Genomic DNA, 20194 nt, shown 5'->3' with positions numbered 1-20194 from the left:
GACCAGAGAAGGAATGACCGCTGGGAGGAGCGCAGAGAGAAAAAATGCAATGGTGCATCTGCAGCAGCACAACCGGACACCTTCATCTGCCCCAGCTGCGATAAAACATATCTCTCCCATACCAATATCTACAGCCACAGCAGGCGCTGTAACTCTCCAACGGTTCGGCAACACCCCTGCAGGCACACTCTTCCATTGTCTCCCAAGACAGACAGATGCCAACAATTTATTACATTTATATCTGACCCTTTCTTCCAAGCCTCCATGTTATCACTGCAAAATCCTGTGATGTAGGTTAGGCTGACAGACACTGAGTGGCCCAAAGTCATGGTCAAATGGGGACTAGAAGCCTGTACTCCCAGGTCCTAGCTTGTCACACTGTCCACTGGCTGGAAACAGTACAGAGAATAACAGTTAACAAAATGGCGATTTCCAGTGGAGGTTCACTGCAGTGAAAAAAACCAAAGGACTTGTGGCACCTCAAAGATTAACCAGTTTATTACTGCACAAGCTTTTGTGGTCTACAGTCGATTAAGAGCACGGCTGGTTTTTGTTTTATGTAAGCTGTGCACTTTAAGAGCCATCGTTTAGAAGGAGACCACACATTTTTTACGTTAGAGGACCCAGGCTGCATCCCTGATTTCTCCAAACAGGGCTGGGACTGGGAGGGACCCTTGCCTGAAACTGTCAACCGCATTGGGCTTAATGGAACAATGGACTGATTTGGTAGAAATTTTCAATATGAATGGCTATGGAATTGAGGTCCACTCTCAGACCCACCCAAAACCACAGGCCTCCTCCACCCCAGACCCAGCAAAATATCACTTGGCTATGTCCCCTGCCTCCACCATTGGAGTGTCAGCCCCAGCTTCTGACCAATTCTTTAGAGGTTTATTTCAAGAAATCAGTAACTCCACTCAGCGGGCAAGAAAAGGCACCCCTTACATGCTCAGCAGTGCATTTGTTTATTATATAATGTTACCCCACACATATTTATTTGAAAGAAGGCACTGCAAAGGAGGGGGAGTACAAGGGAGGGAGCTAAAAATACAGCTTTGTGTGACTCCAAATATTTTCTTTATATGAACCCAGAGAAGCTCCCTTGATGAAAATCCTAATCCTGTGGTCATGTGGGGCTTAGGTGGGGAGATGCTGTAGTGTCTGTCTCCATATATAAGGCAGGTCAGCAGGCCAATTAAATTATTATGCCTATAAGGTAAAGGTAAAGGACCCAGGACGGTTTTGTTGTTCTTGTTTAGTCGTTTAGTCGTGTCCAACTCTTCGTGACCCCATGGACCAGAGAATGCCACTGCCTTCCACTGCCTCCCGCAGTTTGGTCAAACTCATGCTGGTAGCTTCGAGTTAAGTCCAGTCAAAGGTGACTATGGGGTTGTGGTGCTCATCTTGCTTTCAGGCTGAGGGAGCTTGCGTTTGTGCACAGACAGCTTTCCGGGTCATGTGGCCAGCATGACTAAACCACTTCTGGTGCAACAGGACACAGTGACAGAAGCCAAAGCGCATGGAAACAGAGTTTACCTTCCTGCCGCAGTGGTACCTATTTATCTACTTGCACTGGTGTGCTTTTGAACCGCTAGGTTGGCAGGAGCTGGGACAGAGCAATGCGAGTTCACCCCATTGCACAGATTCGAACTGCCAACCGAACGGCAAGCCCAAGAAGCTCAGTGGTTTAGACCACAGCACCACCTGCTCCCATTTTTTACCTTATTATGCCTATAGGACTGCCTCTCCCCATATGAACTGACCTTGACCCTGCAATCATCATCTGTTAACCCAAAGGTTGGTGGTTTGAGCTCCCCCCTCCTTCCAGGCACAGCTGTAGGCAGGGGGTCAGAAAAGGTGACCTTCAGGGTCCCTTCCAACTCTCTACACTTCTGATTCTGTATGAGATCCTTATTCACGTGCCTCCTCTGCAAGAGGTCCAGAGGGCCGCAACACGTGTAAGGGACCTTTTCTGTGGTAGCTCCCCGCTTGTGGAATTTTCTCCCTAGGGAGGCTCACCTAGTGCCTTCCTTATGTATCTTTAGGAGCCAGGCAAAAAGATTTCATCTTCCCTCAGGCCTTTGGCTAATTAAACAAATCTATGACCTTTTAAACAGTGTGGTGTTATTGTTTCGTTAGTATATTATGTATTTTTGTGTTTTTATACTGTAAACTGCCCTGTGATCCTCAGATGGATGAAATTTAATAATAATACAATTATAGTGATAGTGATAGCAGACCCTCCAAGTGTCTGTATTTTCCAGGGACGTCCCTAATTTAGAGAAGGCACCCCCGTTTCAGATTTGATCCTGGAATGTCCCATTTTTCCTTACGATGTCCCTATATTCATTGCAGAAATGCTGGAGGGTATGGAGTTATCCGACCCCCAAGCTATCTGAAGGCAATAAATACAGTACAATGGACAAAAGTGCAAAGATTCACAAAATGTTTAGGGGTATACTCCCGGGAAAAAAGGACTGATTCATAGGGATGGTTTTTTAAAATGTTTAATGTATTATTATGTTTTTATATATCATAGAATCATAGAGTTGGAAGAGACCACAAGGGCCATCGAGTCCAACCCCCTGCCAAGCAGAAAACATATGTTGGAGGCTGCCCAGGCCACCCAGTCAGATGCGTGGAGCATAAACAGTAAAATGACCATTACAGAAAGGAGCAGTCCCTATTTCCTCTGGAGTAAATGTGTTGGAGGGAAAGACTGCCAGTGTGTAACTTCCTGCTTATATAGGGGTTTTTTCCTGCCTCTGAATTCTATGACCGGATGTGTTCCTCTCTGACCCCGGAAGTGAAGGCCTCTTGCCGTCGCTCAGGAGGAAAAAGAAGCATGCAGGTCTCCAGCCTCAACGAGGTGAAGATCTACAGCTTGAGCGCCGGACGGAGCCTGCCTGAGGTGAGAACACCGGAGCCCCGCCTGCCTGCCTCTCCCCCCCCCGTCGGTTCCCCCTCGCGCGCCTCCTTCCTCTACCCACGAGCGAGCGCCTTCCCACGCACCCCGTGCCTTCCCTTCTCTCTCCCTTCTCTTCCTCCACCCCTTTTTCAGTTCCCGATGGATGCGCAGAAAGTACATAGGTACCAACAGGGGTCTGTAGATGATCCCGAGCGACTGCTAAGCACCTCTTGCTTTCTGCACCCTTTTATTTTTTATATATAATTGTTATTAGGTTTTTTAAAAACATATTTTCAACAGTAATTAAACGTACTTTTACATCTTATTCAAATTTTTGACTTCCATCAATACTGTCTGAAAATTTCCCAATCTAATCTCTCAGTATGCATTTATTATCTTCCCTATTACATTTCAAACTCATAGCCAATATCTCTATCTTTTTCTACTTTGTAACACTTCGTATATTTCTCCTTACAAAACTTCTTGTAGTCCTACTAGCGTAATTTCTTGATTACAGTTGCTCTTCAAATAATTCATATACTTCTTCCAATCTTCTGTAAATCTCTGGTCCCGCAGGTTTCAAATCCTTCCTGTCATTTTGTCCAATTCTGTTTTCTGCACCCTTATAAAGAGGCACAAGTCACATCCATAACACCAAATTTTAAAGCACGTGGGTTCCCCACCCCCTTCCTCCTCGCGAAAAGAATCCTGCAAGGTTTTTTTCCCCTTAATGTTGGACGGACAGTCATTTATTTTATTTTAAACGGCTCCTTCCTGCATTGGCTACTCAGTTTGCTGGGTCTGCTGGCTGCAAAATTTTTTTAAAAAAAAATTCACATTTGCCTAGTGTGCACAAGCTTCTAAGCTCGGAACAGTTGCTTGTTCGCTTGCTTTCATCTTTCTGAGCAAAACAGCTGGGGAGCTTAAAGTTTCATGACCAATGGGAGTGTCTGTTTGTAGCTGGTTGCTATACATATTTATATGTATAGTGAAATATTATATTGTGGAATTTTAGTGGTGTGCCTGGGTGCCTAGGTCAGTGGCTGTTCAGCAGTACATCTGAATGCTCAATCTAAGACACATTTCACAGATCATCATCATCATCATCGTTTGATTTGCCATGCCACCTTTCCGTATTCAAAACCATGCCCATGAAATGTGTCTTTTGGTCTCTGCTACAGCACAGTCATCTTTGTTGTAAACAAAATCTCTGCCCTTTTTCCCTTACGGGGTATCCAAGAGCCCATATAGAGTCCTTATGTAGGTTCCCTATTGGTAGGAGAAAATAACAGAGGCCAACTAGAGCATATTGAGAAGCAAAGCAGCTAGTAAGCTTGATATTTATTGATCTGCTGCAACAGGGTGCTCCCCTCACACAGGAAAGGAGGAGGAACCCAGAACAATGGCGTGCAAGGCCTTTATGACTTTTGAAATTGCCACCCTGTAGATCAAGACCACCCCCAGAAACATCATACATACATCACAGAAGGGGTGTAACCTAAGACCACCCCCCAGATACATCATACCTACATCACAGAAAAGGCGGTCTAAAACAGAAATTTGAATGTTTTTCCTGTTTGCCAGGTTATCTGATTGCCTTTCCTGATTGCCTTCCCTGATAGTCTGTCACCCATTATCTGATTGCCTTTCTTGATAGTCTGTCACCCATTAAAATGCTGATTACTCAATTCCTGAGTCAGTGGGAAGGCTCCCTGGACCCCCCCCCCCCCCCCGCCTTGCAGGGAAAACATTTGGTCAGTTTGGGAATCAAAATGGTTTCAGGTCAGTCTTCCTGTGCTGATCTATGTACGTGCTTAGTTGGTACACTTATGAACATTACCATATATCTAAGACCTCAAAATTCCTATCACATCTTCAAAGTGATTTTTTCTGTTTTATATTGATTTAATACTGGAACTTTTAACTACCCTGCTGCATAATTGTTTGTTTGCTTGCATTTATTGCATTTTGTTTTTAACCTCATATGGACTGCTCTGGGAGCTCTTTGGCTGAACTTCCTTAAATATATGTGAAATAGGGCTTATAGAGCATAATAGTTTGATTATCAATCTTATTTTGAAGGCTATATAGTACCATCTCTGTTTTTAATAAACAGAGTTTTTAATAATATAGTAATAAATTTTATTTATATCCCGCCCTCCCCAGCCATAACCAGGCTAACATCAAAATATAAATACATTAAAACATAAAATTCAGCAATCGACTGAAATACATCTTAAGATCGGATCAAAATCAAATAAGATTAGAAGGCAACCCGCAAATTATGACTATGGGGTCTGGGAACCTTTGGACTCACCAGGCTCAGCTATTTATATTTTTGCCCATTTAACACTAACCCTCTATTTTCTTTTCTTTTTCTTACAGTGGCTTTCTGATAGAAAGAAGAGAGCGCTGCAAAAGAAAGATGTTGGTGAGTTACCCTCATTGTACAATGTAAAGGGCACTGCAAGATTAGCTTGGGTGCCATTTCTGTTTTCAAAGAGTCATCTGATGGTGCTTAGCTGGAAGGGGGTTGCTTGGATCTTGCCTTAAAGCTGGAACAGTTTGTTTTATGCTAAACTTTAAGCCAGGCATGGTAAACTAGTGACACGCTGAATGGTGCTGGACTACAGCTTTGATTCTCTCCGACTATTGCCTATTCCGGCATAAATCAGGAAAAAGAAAACATGGCATCTCTTCTTGCCATCTTCTCAGACTGAAAAGCAAAAGCAATACAGAGTGGAAGTTCCGCTCACGCCAGCAATCTGTGCTGGAATGTAAACAGACATGTGGCACGCAACAATCCCATGTCTGCAGCAAAAGGTGGAATGGAATCCCAACAGGAAGATGGAGTCCAACAAGATTGGGACACCCCTTTCCCCCATCCCTACGTTCAGTTTTTCCCCCTTAAGTACTTTTGGCAGTACTTTTGGAATTGAAAACTTTTTATTGTGATGTGTTGATTAGGCAATGTTTCATTTAACTTTTTTATTTTAAAGGTATTTCTAGGAGAATTGAACTTATCCAAGATTTTGACATGCCTGCTGTTAGCTCCAAGATCAAGGTATCACGGGATGGGCAGTACGTGATGGCAGCTGGTGAGTATGCGAACATTCAGGTTTTTTCAGTCTGCTGCTAGCTGTAACAGTGTGTCTGCACTGAGTTGTAAAGCACTAGTAACTCTCGCATTGGATATATTATGGTTGAGGAAGACTGGGCTCTGAGATTGAAACTTCTGTTGGACAGCAAAGCTAGTAGCTGGCAAAGGATAGCATGGCAGGAAGCATATCTTTGTTTGAGGGCTTAAAATTTCCTTTTGTAGTATTAAAATGGGACTTTGGGGACCTGCAAACAATGAGTTAGATTCAGAAAAGTTATGTCTCAATCCAAGCTCACCCCTCCCAGTGATAAGGCTTTATGGTGTTACCGCAGCATCCACAGGCCCACTGTTCACAGCAGCAGAGAGTATGGGGACAGGATGATCAGCCCCAAATTGGGCCTAGTGCCATCATGTAATGGTAGTGAGATTGCTTCAGGATCCAACCACATTTTGGGGTTTCTGCAGGCTCCTACTGACAGGGATCCCAGCAGTGGGCTTCCTTTCAACATGTTTGGCAGCTGGCAGGGGGTGACCCCCTCCCAAACTCAGCATAAGGCTGGGAGCTACAGTGGTACCTCTGGTTTCGTACTTAATTCGTTCCGGAGGTCCGTTCTTAACCTGAAACTGTTCTTAACCTGAAGCACCACTTTAGCTAATGGGGCCTCCTGCAGCTGCCGCGCCGCCGGAGCACAATTTCTGTTCTCATCCTGAAGCAAAGTTCTTAACCCGAGGTACTATTTCTGGGTTAGTGGAGTCTGTAACATGAAGAGTATGTAACCCGAGGTACCACTGTATGGGATTGTTCTGTTAGTTGCACTTATATCTCCTTCAGTTCAGTGGTACAAGTTAGTTATGACTTAAATTAGATTGATTACAATTGGAACAAAGCACAACTAACTGAGTCTGGACTCAATATCATATCTCACTTACCTTCTAGCCCCTTTTGCTCATTTACAACACTTGCGTGTTGTAATCGCATCCCTCCAGAGTATCATCTCTGCATAGTTTAGAGCAGGGGTCAGCAAACTTTTTCAGCAGGGGGCCGGTCCACTGTCCCTCAGACCTTGTGGCGGGCCGAACTATATTTTGGAGGGGGGGGAATGAACGAATTCCTATGCCCCACAAATAACCCAGGGATGCATTTTAAATAAAAGGACACATTCTACTCATGTAAAAACACGCTGATTCCTGGACCGTCCGCGGGCTGGATTAGAAGGCGATTGGGCTAGATCCGGCCCCCAGGCCTTAGTTTGCCTACCCATGGTTTAGCAAGGGGTGCCCAAACTTTTTTCAAAGAGGGCCAGATTTGATGTAGTGAACATGCGTGAGGGCCAACCAAAGTTGTTCTTTATGATTAAAGTTGTTGAGCTTTTTTTGGGATTTTACCCCAAGAAATAAACTGCTACAGGGGCTGGATTAAACCAACCGGCAGGCCAGATTAGGCCCCTGAAACAGACTTTAGACATGCCTGGTTTAGAGAGTCTTCCATGAATCCAAGAGTGAAGGTTTTCAGTGGGTAACCTCCTCTGCGTGTAGAGGCTCGCTGCGCAATAGAGGATTTCCCAGCTCAATCAGGATCCTAAAAATAACACACTGAAGGGAGCAGGGTTTGGCTATGTGTTGCTCCTCCCAAACTGCTGAATGTTACCTGTTCTGCTCCAGCTGCTTGATCCGTCTGTTACATATGCCAGCATCCATCTACATAGAGGTTTTCCCATTCAGCTAGCTAGCTAGATATCTATATCTGAGCTTGGTTCGATGTGCTTTTTTTTTGCCTTCATCTTTTGGGATATAATAAGACTGTATTCCCCCCCCCCTTTTATTGGAAGGGTACCCCATAGGAACCTTGTCAGTGTGGCCCATTGTTGCATACTTGATTCCTATGATTTTCAAAAGAATGTAAGGGATTTTAACTGTCTGTTCTGTAGAATTCCATAGAGTTCTGAAATAAGACTCGGCAAGGGTTAGTATTTCATTGCTATTAATGTGCTATTTTGTCCAGTTAATAGGAATCTTGTTTTTTAATGGACTGGGTCATGTTAAAAATGAAGTTAGGTGGGATTCCTGTGAGTTCAGCAGCATAAGGCATTGTGAATTTGTGTATTTCTATATAAATCATTACAATTATTTATATACAATTTTAAAAAATTGAATGAAGTATAAGTGGCTTGTGCCACAATCCTAAAAATAAATTATATTGATTGATAGGTGTTATTGTCATGAAGGAACAAAAAAACACACTTCTAGGTGCAGAGTTGCAGCTCTTTTTGAACAATCATTCATGTCCAGGTCAGAAACTTTTTCAAGACCTGAATCATATTTTCTCTGTGAGACAAATCAATTCAAGAGTAGTAAAGCAAATTTTCTCACATGTCAAATACACTATTTTATTTTGTGTTTTGAACAGGGACGTACAAACCAAGGATTCGATGTTACGATACTTACCAGTTATCGATGAAATTTGAAAGATGCATAGATGCTGATGGTAAGTAAACCCTAATTATGATGGAAACTAATATATAAAACATATTAACAGGGCAGTAGAAAATGGTGCAATCCTATGCATCTTTATTAGGTGGGAAATCCCACTTCGTACAATGTTATAATATTTATTGAGCTAACTTGCTTTGTGACTTTAAAAATATAAAAAGCAACCAACAAACATAACAAACGATAACTCAGTAGTATTAAAGCTGGACTTATTCACAGATATTTTTTTTTTTTTTTTAAATAATATTTATTAAAATTTTCAAAAATACAGAAAGTAAGAGTTAAAATACATTCAGAACCTTATTTTCATATATCCACTTTCTGGGACTCCCCCCTTCCCCCACCCCTATCATATTCCTTTTTCATGTTGTTGGCTCCACAAGCTCTCAGTTCTGATTAAAAACTTAATTTGTTTAGACCATTGTTCGAATTTAAAATTTCTACACTCCTCATCAATACCCTTAATAAAAAACCAAAAATTTCTTTCCCAGGGCCCACCCCATTTTTATTCCACAATTTCCCTTTTTTTTTTAATAATAAAGACACCCCACATAATAGAAATATCAGAAATAAGAAATAAAAGGTATAATAGATGAAACAAAACCAGTTCAAAAAAAAAAAAGAAATTGACAAGCCTTTGGATTTTAGTTCTCCCCCTCTGTCCCCGGTTTAATTTCCCCCTGACCACCAAACCATGTTATCCGCCTGGAATTCTTACAATCCATAAATCGCCTATTTCCCCCAACTCCTTGCTGGCTTTTTTTTTGTTTTTTGTTTTTTTCCTTTCATAATTATTTTTTAAAACACTTAGCTTCAGATCTTTAATAAAGCTCCCCCCATTGTTCTTTCCAAATTGTAGTCCAGTTTCCTCTTGTTCCGCTGCTGAAACGTTCTAATTCAGAAGCTTAGTAAGTCTGCAGGGATTATTGTTATTCAGGAACAAAAACTTGCGTTCAGTCCCTTCCTTTCTTCAATAGAGAATTCTATTGTCTCCTTTAGCTGAACACCCTGTAGACAAAATATTATTTCCGTTTTGCAGCTTTCCCAGAAGATAACCAGTTCTGTAAATTCCAATGGTATTTTTCCACTTACGACCATCTTTGTAATGTCCCGAAACTCCTCTAGGGGGATTGTTGTAACTTTGTTTTCTCTAGTCCAAAAGTCCGATTGTTATCCATGTTTTCGCCATTTTGTATCCAAGTTTTAAAAAGTTGTAGCAAATTGTAACAAATTTAGCCAGCAAAGTTCTCATAATAAAATCCTCTCTGCTTTCCGACTTTGGCAGCTACTTTGACAGCTGTCAAAATCTCCGACTCTTTTCACCAGGCTCTCTCTTCAATCACCCCGGTTCCCAGGGGGGGGGGTTACGTTTCTTCTCCCTCAGTTCGTCCTCCAGCACAGTTCTTATAATTTCCCATCGTGGAATTCTTAGTTTTTATCAGCAATACAAATCTTTTTGGACCTTGGTTTCCCCGTCCTTGTCTTGGAAGGTTTACAATAGGGGGGGGGACTGACTTCCTTTTTGGATCCCCCCCCGCTCGTGTCCAATTCAAAAAGAAATTCTTTTTTTTCCTCCTTTTAAACCCAGTTTCCAAATTACTCACGGGTTGTTGTTAAAAAGTCCGAATTTTCAATGGAAGAAGTCAGCGCTCTCCGCCGGATGGCATGCGGCTGCGCTCGGCAGGGATAGCAGAGGACTCAAAGCACCACGCTTCTCCCCGGCACCCGATCCGTAGCCTTTAAAAAGGCTCCTTCACGAGTCGGGAGGGCGCTGACGGTGCCAGCCGAGTCTCCATGTCCACGGCCCTCGTGGCCGTGGTTTTTAAGGGTCCCCGCATCGCCGGTGCGGTAGGACCCAGCCCCTGCCGAGCAGGCTCCCTCCGGAGCTCGGAGGGAGTCCGCCATTCGGCGATGGCGCCAACCCGGAAGTGACTTATTCACAGATAAGTGTGTGTAGCAGTCTTCTACAACCTGATGCCCTCCAGATCTTTTTGATTACAGTTCCCACCATCTTTAGCCATTGACCATGCTTACTGAGACTGATGGGATTTGTAATCCAAAAGGGCTGGAAGGCACCGGGCGGGAGAAGACTGATGTACAGAATTGCTTGCTAAGTGACCAGATCCTGTGTGCCCCAATTGTGCTTTCTGTGTTTGAAAGCATGTCAAAGTGCAAGTAGATAAATAGGTACTGCTCCGGCGGGAAGGTAAACGGCGTTTCCGTGCGCTGCTCTGGTTCGCCAGAAGCGACTTAGTCATGCTGGCCACATGACCCGGAAGCTGTACGCCGACTCCCTTGGCTGGTAAAGCAAGATGAGTGCCACAACCCCAGAGTCAGCCACAACTGGACCTAATGGTCAGGGGTCCCTTTACCTTTACTATGTAGATCAGGGTGTTTTTTTGAGAATAGAGCACATGCCATTTGCCTTTCTTTGGAAAGTATGTTAGTATACGCATGAATGCAAAAAGTTATACATTAGTACGTATAGTCTAAAGAAATTTGGGAGTGTATTGGGGGTTGTACTTTTGTGAAATCGAGATAATGATCAGTCCTTGGCAAGATATTGTGCTACTATATCGGCTTGTGTTTGTTGCTTACCTGGAGCATGGATGGTGGTCAGCTTATAGTGCCTGCCAAGAGTGCACTATCACATGCTTAGTGTTGCTTGAAATGGGAGCCAACAGGGATGGGGAATCTGTAGCCATCCAGATGTTTTTGGACTCCCATCAGCCCTGGCTAGCATAGTTGATAGCCAGGGATACAACATCTGGAAGGTCATCCCTGGTTTGTATGCTACTGATTCTGTAAGGCAAATAGAAGTTAGCCATGGAGGTTGCAATAGCTTGCCAACACTTCCCTTGGACCTTTGAACCCAAAATGTGTTACAGCGGAAAACCTTCCTCCTATGGCAAGAGGATGGACTTAATAATTGATCACTGTCCCTTTCAGTGGGTTCTCGGATCCCAGTGAGATAGTGGCATGGACAGAAACAGCACTCAGGTGGCTGTTCTCGCAGCAGACTGCAAACAGAGCATTGCTAATGGTTTTGCTTGTTTCATTACACACTCTGTCTTTGGTTTTAAGGGAGGAAGAGAGACAGACAGACAGGAGCATTGTGCGATGAAAATTGAGGTTGTGCGGTTTATTTAAGAGTTTCTTAGTGACTCCTATTTATAATTGTTTTTCATCTCCACAGTCATTACGTTTGATATTTTGTCAGATGATTACTCAAAGGTACGTCTCCTTTTAATGTTTATATCATGTAGGAAGCTTTAGAAGAATTTGCATTTCAAAATGTTTAAAAGGATCCATCTGCTGTAGCGTGCAATTACCCGCCGTTTCCTTGAGCAACAGAAACCTGAAGGAAAATTGCTCTTTATCTTCTGCTGACATTCTTTTGAATGTCTTGTTTGTTTGTTGAAAAGCTGGAATTAGCTGGTTTTTTAAAAAAAAACACCCAAAAAATTATCCTCCATAGTGTGGTACATTTTTTTTTAAAATAAAAAGTACTCAAGTAGCACTAAAACATTCTTACCAATGTGTAAGTTATATCTCTCCTGATGTGTCATTGATCACATGAAACAGACTTCACATAGTTGCTAAATTAGTATCATGGATGATCGATCTGCCATTATTTTGTTTACACCAGTCAAATGTATCCAAAGTTGCACTTCCATGGACTGAAAAAAACTTCCCTAAACAGGGCTGCCTTCAGATATCTTCTAAAAGCCAGCTAGTTGTTTAATTCCTTGACATCTGAAGGGAGGGTGTTCCACAGGGAGGGTGCCACTACTGAGAAGTCTGGTGGAGGGAGCTTTGGAGAAAATAGCCTCTCTTCTCACTTCTGCCTCAAAAAGCATCTAGTTTGAGGCGTGGGAGCCTCCTCTAGAATGGACACATTTGCAGAACAGCAGTTCCAGATCTGAGCCCACTTGATTACGCCTCTAGGAAAATAATCATTCCCCACTTTTAAAGGTTAAGCAAGGCGGGAGAGTTACTCCCCTCCAGATCTCAATCCTGTGCTCTATATTTTTCAGATAGTCTTTCTGCTGTGTGACAGATACGTAGAATTTCATTCCCAACATGGCCGTTACTACAGGACAAGAATACCAAAGTTTGGTAGAGATTTCTCATATCATTATCCATCATGTGACTTATACTTCGTAGGAGCAAGGTATTTAAGATGCGCTGATTCCTTCCTTAACTGTGCATACATTTTTATTTAGTGTTTATGATGAATATCCTACAAAAGCAGATTTACTAAACATTCATAAATATATTGGGAGAGAACTCTGAATGAGTAGTTCACAAAACAAATGAGTTTTGTTGGAAATATTTTGTAGGAAGTGGTTAAGCTGAATTGTTGAGAAACTCTGTTAAAAAGCAATTGAGTTCTGAAAAATATGTGGGCCATTTCAATTTTATTGTAATTTAGTGATGGTTTTAAGTTTATTTTAGGAATTTTAAGGCATTTGAAAAGCATTTAATTGCATGAAACCAAAAACCCGTTGAAAAAAGCCTGCAAACACCTTGTTCTGCCCCACCCTTCTAGTAACGTTTCAATGATGTCTTTATGACGTTCCCAGGTCACTTCCAGGTTTGGCACATTTGTGCCTAAAATGGGTGTTGCCTGTACACTAAATGAAAATAGGGAGAAGGAGAGGTTGGAATTGATTACTTGCTGCTGCAATGTAAGAAAAGAGTAGATTTATTTATGACTTGGGCATATTTAGACATACATGCATTTATATGAATGTTAATATATACACTTATTGTCACTTACTCTTATCGAAAGGGAAGTGTGTAAGTACAGTTGTTGTTGTTGTTGCAGCTCTGAAATATACAGGCTAAATCTGGAACAAGGAAGGTACCTGAATTCCTTACAGACCGATGCTTCGTAAGTATCTTCAGTTCACTAGGTGCATCTTATTCCAGCAGGTGGAGCCACAGGATAGTTTTTTTAAAAAATTGTCATAAGATCTGTAATCTGAGTGTCACAAATGCATTGCAGACTGCACTTATAAATTGGGGGTGTTTGTTCTGTTTATATTTTAATGTCTACTTTAATTACTCTACTTTAATAAGCAAAGGTTTTAATATTTCCATTCATTAAGTTGCTCAGTCGAGAAAATACCTCATTGGATATTTTGAAGTATCTTAGAAGAAGATGGCAAATAGTTTTAAATAGGTACAACCGATAAACCAATAGACCTGCTATCTGCGATGAATTGTTCCTTGTTTCAAATTTGCATAGCCGTTAGTTATGCTTTTAGTTATACTTCTTAACAGAACCAAAATATAGTGATTAAAATATAGCGATTGAACAAAGAAACACTGCACGTAAAATTGCATTTACTCTTCGTAGCCTTATAGGTTTGGGTTGATTTTAGAACATTTCACAGATGGTATTAGCTTGCTTATTTTAATATTTTATCTCCCTGTCAGTCATTAAATTTCTTTTTCCTTCTCCTCTAGGGAGAATCACGTCTGTGACATAAATCCTGCACATGGTTTATTTGCCACTGGCACGGTTGAGGTAAATGTTTCACCTTACTAAGAAATATAGCACCATTTTCTGTTTAAAAAACAAGATCATTGACACAGGACTGCAATATCCTATATACTAATAGCAAATTCATTCTGTGTGTGGGGCTCATTTTGAAGCCAAAATAGCTCCTTCCCTGAAAAAGGAGGAGGTAACATCAGGCTTGGAAGAACCCAATCAACATTGGAATAGTTCAGAGAATATTTCAAGGCTGGGGACTCTAACAAGGGAGGAACTCCAAAATAGATTAACTTTTGGAGGGAAGAAAATGGAAAACCTTGTGGCAGGAACAGTAATGCAATGGAGTGTTTGTTGTAGAAAAGGCATGGCTGGCTGACAGCAATCCTACATAGAAAGATCTCACAGTGCAACATTTTGTTGTGCCAATTTATTACAGGAGGCATTAAAAAAAAAAATACACCAAAATGCAGCAGAATATGAGGTTGCAGTTCTTTTCTCATTTGCTTGGGACTTACTTCTGAGTAGACATGCACAGATATCTCTGTAGGTTTAGGGAAAACAATCCTGCGTGCAAAAGACACAAGATGTGTTGGGCATCATGACATCTGGTATGTCAACTGAAGAAGAGGAATAGCTCTTTGGGAGGTCAAAACAGTGAGGCTCCGTTGAGGTGCTATATCACTAGGGTGCAGCGGAGTTGTTGTGACGATGGGGACAAAAGACAGGAGAATAAACCTTCTCTTGTTGAGTTGTGATGCTGTTGCATTGTGCACCATTGACAATGCTGCTTGAGCAGGCTCAGGCACGCTTTTGAGGAGTGGGCATGGCATCATTGCAGGGTGGGACAATGGTTTACTGCCAGTCTGTGTCCTTTGGTTTAACGTGGGCCCTGTTTAAAACGAGGCAATAGTTGCCATGCTTGCAATGTTGTTTCTGCCATGGATACATGGCATTCAAGGGCACATTCACCCCATCTTCCCAAGGGTCAAAGTTTTCTTTTTCAAAGTGCTTATTTACATTGGGAGGGGGGCGGGGAGAGCCTTCCATCAGCGTCTTCTCTAAAGTGACAAAAAGGCAGAAAGCAAGTGGATGGTTGTGGGGAGTTGCTGAGGCTGTGCTGGGAATCTGTGTTTTCTATGAGTCCCCAATTTTTAACCTGGATGGAGCCCAGCAGCAGACTCTGCCAGCTCTGGTATGTAATAGAGCTGGTTCACATGCTGCAACATGTGTCATGTCTGTAGTCCCAGCTGTTGACTCACCCCAGCCCGCCCCAGCCCCGGGTTACATAAGGAATTGCTCATTGCAAGTATGTGAAGATCAGATCGTTTTTAAATGCAACAAAAAAACCAGAAAGCATAGGAATCAATCTTTCGAGGCTGAATGCTAAATAAGTGGCTTCAATGAACGGCAGATGAGTAAACTGATGAAAGCATGGTGAATTGTTTGAAAGCACTAAGTGGTATTTTCTTTGCTTTCCTCAGGGGAAGGTGGAATGCTGGGACCCTAGAACAAGAAACAGAGTCGGGGTGCTGGATTGCGCTTTAAGCAGTGTGACAGCTGATAAGGAGTATGGAAAATATATTTATCTTGCCTCTTAACTTAAGTAAATTTTCTTAAGTAACTTTTTTTTTTAACATGCTGCAGCTTCTCAGAATTACGTACCATCCTTTGGTTGCTGCTGAGCCTTAAGCGTTAGTGATTATGGCAATTAACTAGAATGAGGTTTTTCTCAAATTCTTTCAGGATAGATGGTCTGCCCTCTATTTCGGCCCTGAAGTTTGATGGAACATTGAATATGGCTGTTGGAACATCCACGGGGCAGGTAGCTATGCTGTCAGCTTAGTTGCTATGGGCTTTGTGCTACATTTCTGTGCTGAGCAAAGGCTACATTAAGTCAGATTCTTAAATGTCCCTGGTGGCATTCACATGTAAATCATAAATAACGGTTTGCTCTGAACATGGTTGAGATCTTCTTTCTAGCAAGGGCCTTAGTGCTACATCCAAACAAAGTTTTGTGGCTTGTTTCACTCCAAACAAGCCACGAGGTTAAGCCAAAGTTTATCTGGGTGAAATGAACCACAAAATCTTGTTTGAACATAATGCTAAGCCGGGTATTGTGGTTTGTTGCTGCTGCTGGCTAGAGGGTAAAAGTAAAGCAAGAGCAATTGAATGTGTTCATCGTAAACCATTAACCATGGTTTACCATTATGTGCAAACTGGGCTGGTGTGCAAGATTGTGTCCAGGTCTTCTATTGGCATATAAATTGTGGGCCATACGTTCTGTGGAATGTGTCAAATCGATCTTGAGCTGCATGTGCATGTGATCAAAGTGGGAGACACTCTGTGATGGGGGACCCTGTTGAAATTGCCTCCTGCCTCAGCTTCCCAAGGAAGCTACAGTTCCAGTGCAACTCGTGCTCATTTGTTTCATGCTGTGCTTTTCTTTAGGGCAGGTATAGGGAACCTGTGGCTCTCCAGAGATTGCCAAACTACAACTTCCACTAGCTCTAGCAAGCATGGCCAATGAGCAGGGATGATGGGACTTGTGGTTCAGTAACATCTGGGGAGTAGTAGGTTCCCACACCATGGATTGCCCCCAAAAAGCTCAACAACTTTTTGGGCAAATTCGTCAAAAAGGTGAACAACTTTAAAATACTGATTTCTTAATTTTGGGCTCCCAAAAGTAGGAGTCGTGTTATACATGGAAAACTACAGCAATTTGTTGCATGCCCAGTTTGGTGATGGTTTGCTCTCTATGTGCTCTTGTTAGAAAGGTTCCCCATATGGGGAACTGATAGCAACATTGTCTTGATTTCTTTATTGCAAGTTGCTTTGAGGTGTTTTTGTGGAAATAATGGATCAGTGTTAATAACAACAACAACAACTTAATTAATTATTGCAGAGGAGGATTCATTTATTTCTTCAAATGTTTAAGAGTGAATGAAATAGAAATGTTTTTTATATGGTAATAATAATAATAATAATATAATTTTTATTTATACCCCACCCTCCCCAGTCAAGGCCGGGCTCAGGGCGGCTAACAAGCAATAATAAAAACAAGTTGAATGAATACAACTTAAAAACAAGATTAAAATACAACATTAAAATATTGAAACATTAAAATATGGTAGCACATTACTGCAAGGCCAGACATAACTGGATGATTCTAAGATTAGCTTGTTACAACCTGACCAATTCCACACACACCTCTTCTTTTCAACCACCCGACATACAAATGGGGGATTTGTAAAGCATACAGTGGGATGAGAATTTGCCAGATCTGGGGGTTCAACAGCTGCTGCCCTGCAGGCTGAAAAATGCGAGTTATGCTAAGTAAGTTTAAACATGAGTTATGCTTAAGAAAAGCTAAAAGTTGCGTTCTCACACAAGCCAAACTATGGCTTAGTGTGAATGTACTGGCTCCTGAAGAGGAGATCACACCCATTTTGCTCTGTCTTACCATGATGTGCAAACCAGGACAAAGCTTAACACTGCTTCTCTGCTCTATTCATCTATAGAGATCTTTTCTTTTTATAGATCTCAGTGTTTGAAGGCTCATGCTTAATTCTTACAGAATAAACACATCTCATGATTCTATGATGCTGTTACTCGTTCCTCTTCAGAAATACTGTGGAAATCCTCTGTATTTATCTGATAATTATTCACCTATTGAAAACTTAACATAATTTTTAGACCTCTAATATCTTTTGAATGTTGAACATGTAATCCAGTGACCTTTACTTGTTTCCAGGTTCTTTTTTATGACCTCCGATCAAGCAGCCCATTAATAGTGAAGGATCACCAATATGGTCTGCCTATCAAATCAATCCAGTTCCACAATTCATTAGATTTAATTATTTCTGCTGATTCAAGAATCATAAAGCTATGGAACAAGGACACAGTAAGTCAAATTCCTTTTGTCTTTCCTTTGAGTTTCTCCTTTGATTTCCCATTCCATTATAATTTTTTTCCAATATTTCCAGAGGTATCACTCCAAAAAACTTGTGTCTCCCCTGGGAGAAGCCTTTGTGGGGCTGGGAGAAGGGTAGTCACTTTCTGCCAACCCCCTTCCATGTGACTCTAATCCATAGACTGCAGCCCAGTGCATGTTTGTAAGGATGTGTTTAATTGTGTGTTGGAATGTGAACGTCATGCAGTCCTAGGCAACAAGAATCAATATATTTTGTCTCTCCAAATTGCACCTGCAAGAGTTCAAAGTGGCTTGCGGAGTGCCAAATGAGGAGATTTCTGGCTGCAAGGCAGATGCAGTTGTTCTTCCTCGGCAGGTGATGTGTTCCCACTGGCCTCTCCTTCTCTGATGCTGGTTCCTTTAACTGTCTCTGGCTGGAAATCAGTGGCGAAAAGAGGAAGGGTGTGTGGCAGAGAGGACCTACAGAGACTTGCCTGCAGCGGGGGAGCATCCAGCTCTTTTGTTTTCCAAAAGCGCGGAGGTGGGGGAAGACCCTTCCTCCTGTTAATTACCAAGGCGGAAGGCAGCAGAAGTGGGTGGGGTGGCAGAAATTAAACAGGGAGGGAAAGGAAGCACCCAGGAGGGAGGTGAAGCTGTCAACCACACAAGGGGAAAAAAGGGAGGAGTGCAAAAGGAAACAAACTACTTTGTACCCTTTTATCTGCTTAATTAGCTGAATCATTGAAGATTCAGCATTGAACAGGTTTAGGCCAGATCTCTCTCTTTCCCCTCCAAATCAATGGCCACTTTAAGTCTGTACTTCCTTGCCTCTACAGCCTAGCTGCTCTGCCCACCCCTGACTTTTTATTTTCTTCAAAAAGTTTTATTGATTTTCACAAAATTAAAAAACACACTAACAAATAAACAGACAAATATAAATCATATCCTTATTAAAACTAATCTTCTTAACATTGTTAAGTGACTTCCTCGTATCCCCCTAGTTGAATTTCAGTGGATATCATTTTCACGGTTTTCCAAATCAAAGTTCTTAAAATCTTAACTTAATCACTTAACATCAGTCTTTCTTCCCAATTCAGCATTATACATAATAAATCCTCATATTACTTATTTATACCCTAAGCCAAGCTTTTTCCAATTAATTTAACTTGATGTATTTAACTAAGTAGTCATTAAATTTTGTCCATTCTTCCTGATACTCCTCCTCATTCTGATCAGGTCGGCTAGCTCCGAAAAGTCCATCGTCTTCATCTGCCATCCTTCCGCAGTTGGTAGTTCTTGCGTTTTCCATTTCTTAGCTAGTAATATTTGAGCAGCAGTTGTGGCATACAAAAATAATTTAACATCTTTCTTGGGCAATTCCAAACCTGTTATTCCAAGGAGAAAGGCCTCTGGTTTCTTTATAAATGTATATTTCAACAATTTTTTTTCAGTTCATTATAAATCTTTTCCCAGAAGTCTGTCACCTTGGGGCAAGTCTACCACGTGTGATAAAAGGTTCCTTCTTTTTCTTTACATTTCCAACATAGGTTATCACAGTTATGATAAATCTTTGCTAGTTTGACCCCTGGACTTTGGTGTGGTTTTCCCTCTGCTCTAATGAGGCTCAGCATCGGCCTGATGTCATGTCTGAGCCAGGGATATGGGCCTTCCTGCTGCTGTCCCAGCATGTGCCACTCACAGCAGGCAAGCAACAGCCATGACTCAGCTAAGGGATGGAGAACCTACGGTCCTCCAGGTGTTGCTGCACTCCAAAATCCCATCATCCCTGGCCGATGGGAGTTGGGAGAACAACAGGATCTCAAAGGCTATCAGTTCCCCAGCCCTGATTTAGCATTCATTATTTTATTATTTACCAAGTTTATTATTTACCCAAAGGAGTCTGTGGCAGCAAACAACAGGTGATAAAACAATAAAAAGGCCTTAAAAGGCAATGCCAGTGCATTTTGCTGGTACATGGGAGATCATTGCTGCGGATGGTGGAAGTGAGGTAAGGAGGAAACAAGAAGCAGAAGCCGTAATGCCTAGAAGTGAATGACTGGGTCAGGCGACATGATGCTCGCTTCAAAGCAGCCGCTCTCCTTCCTCCCTCTGCCCTCCTCTCCACTTGCGAATCAGGGCTGGTTGTGACCAAACTTCTTTTCCTTTCTACGTGAGTCTTTTGGAGTGATTTCCCCCCGGGATACATATGTGGAAAATGTTATAGTGGAATGGGAAATCCACACACTTCCCATGGAAGGGGGGAAAATCCATTACTTGTCC

At 42.0% G+C, this 20194-nt stretch overlaps 1 protein-coding gene across 1 annotated transcript in view; it reads left to right on the top strand.

The window, feature by feature from the left end:
• Positions 1–2786: 2786 nt before the first annotated feature.
• The window catches only part of NOL10 (nucleolar protein 10), a 42859-nt gene continuing 25451 nt past the window's right edge, over positions 2787–20194 (top strand). The window contains exons 1-11 of the mRNA XM_080999095.1: positions 2787–2911; positions 5294–5339; positions 5908–6006; positions 8416–8493; positions 11695–11732; positions 12536–12672; positions 13330–13395; positions 13974–14034; positions 15486–15571; positions 15748–15826; positions 17756–17905. Coding sequence (XP_080855221.1) covers positions 2846–2911; positions 5294–5339; positions 5908–6006; positions 8416–8493; positions 11695–11732; positions 12536–12672; positions 13330–13395; positions 13974–14034; positions 15486–15571; positions 15748–15826; positions 17756–17905 — 906 coding nt within the window. The 5' untranslated portion in view covers positions 2787–2845. The remainder of the gene's footprint in view (positions 2912–5293; positions 5340–5907; positions 6007–8415; positions 8494–11694; positions 11733–12535; positions 12673–13329; positions 13396–13973; positions 14035–15485; positions 15572–15747; positions 15827–17755; positions 17906–20194) is intronic.

The sequence above is a fragment of the Podarcis pityusensis genome (assembly GCF_964106645.2).
Source record: "Podarcis pityusensis genome assembly, chromosome: 3".
NCBI classification, from domain to species: Eukaryota; Metazoa; Chordata; class Lepidosauria; order Squamata; family Lacertidae; genus Podarcis; species Podarcis pityusensis.
This window is presented reverse-complemented; position numbering and strand designations above follow the sequence as displayed.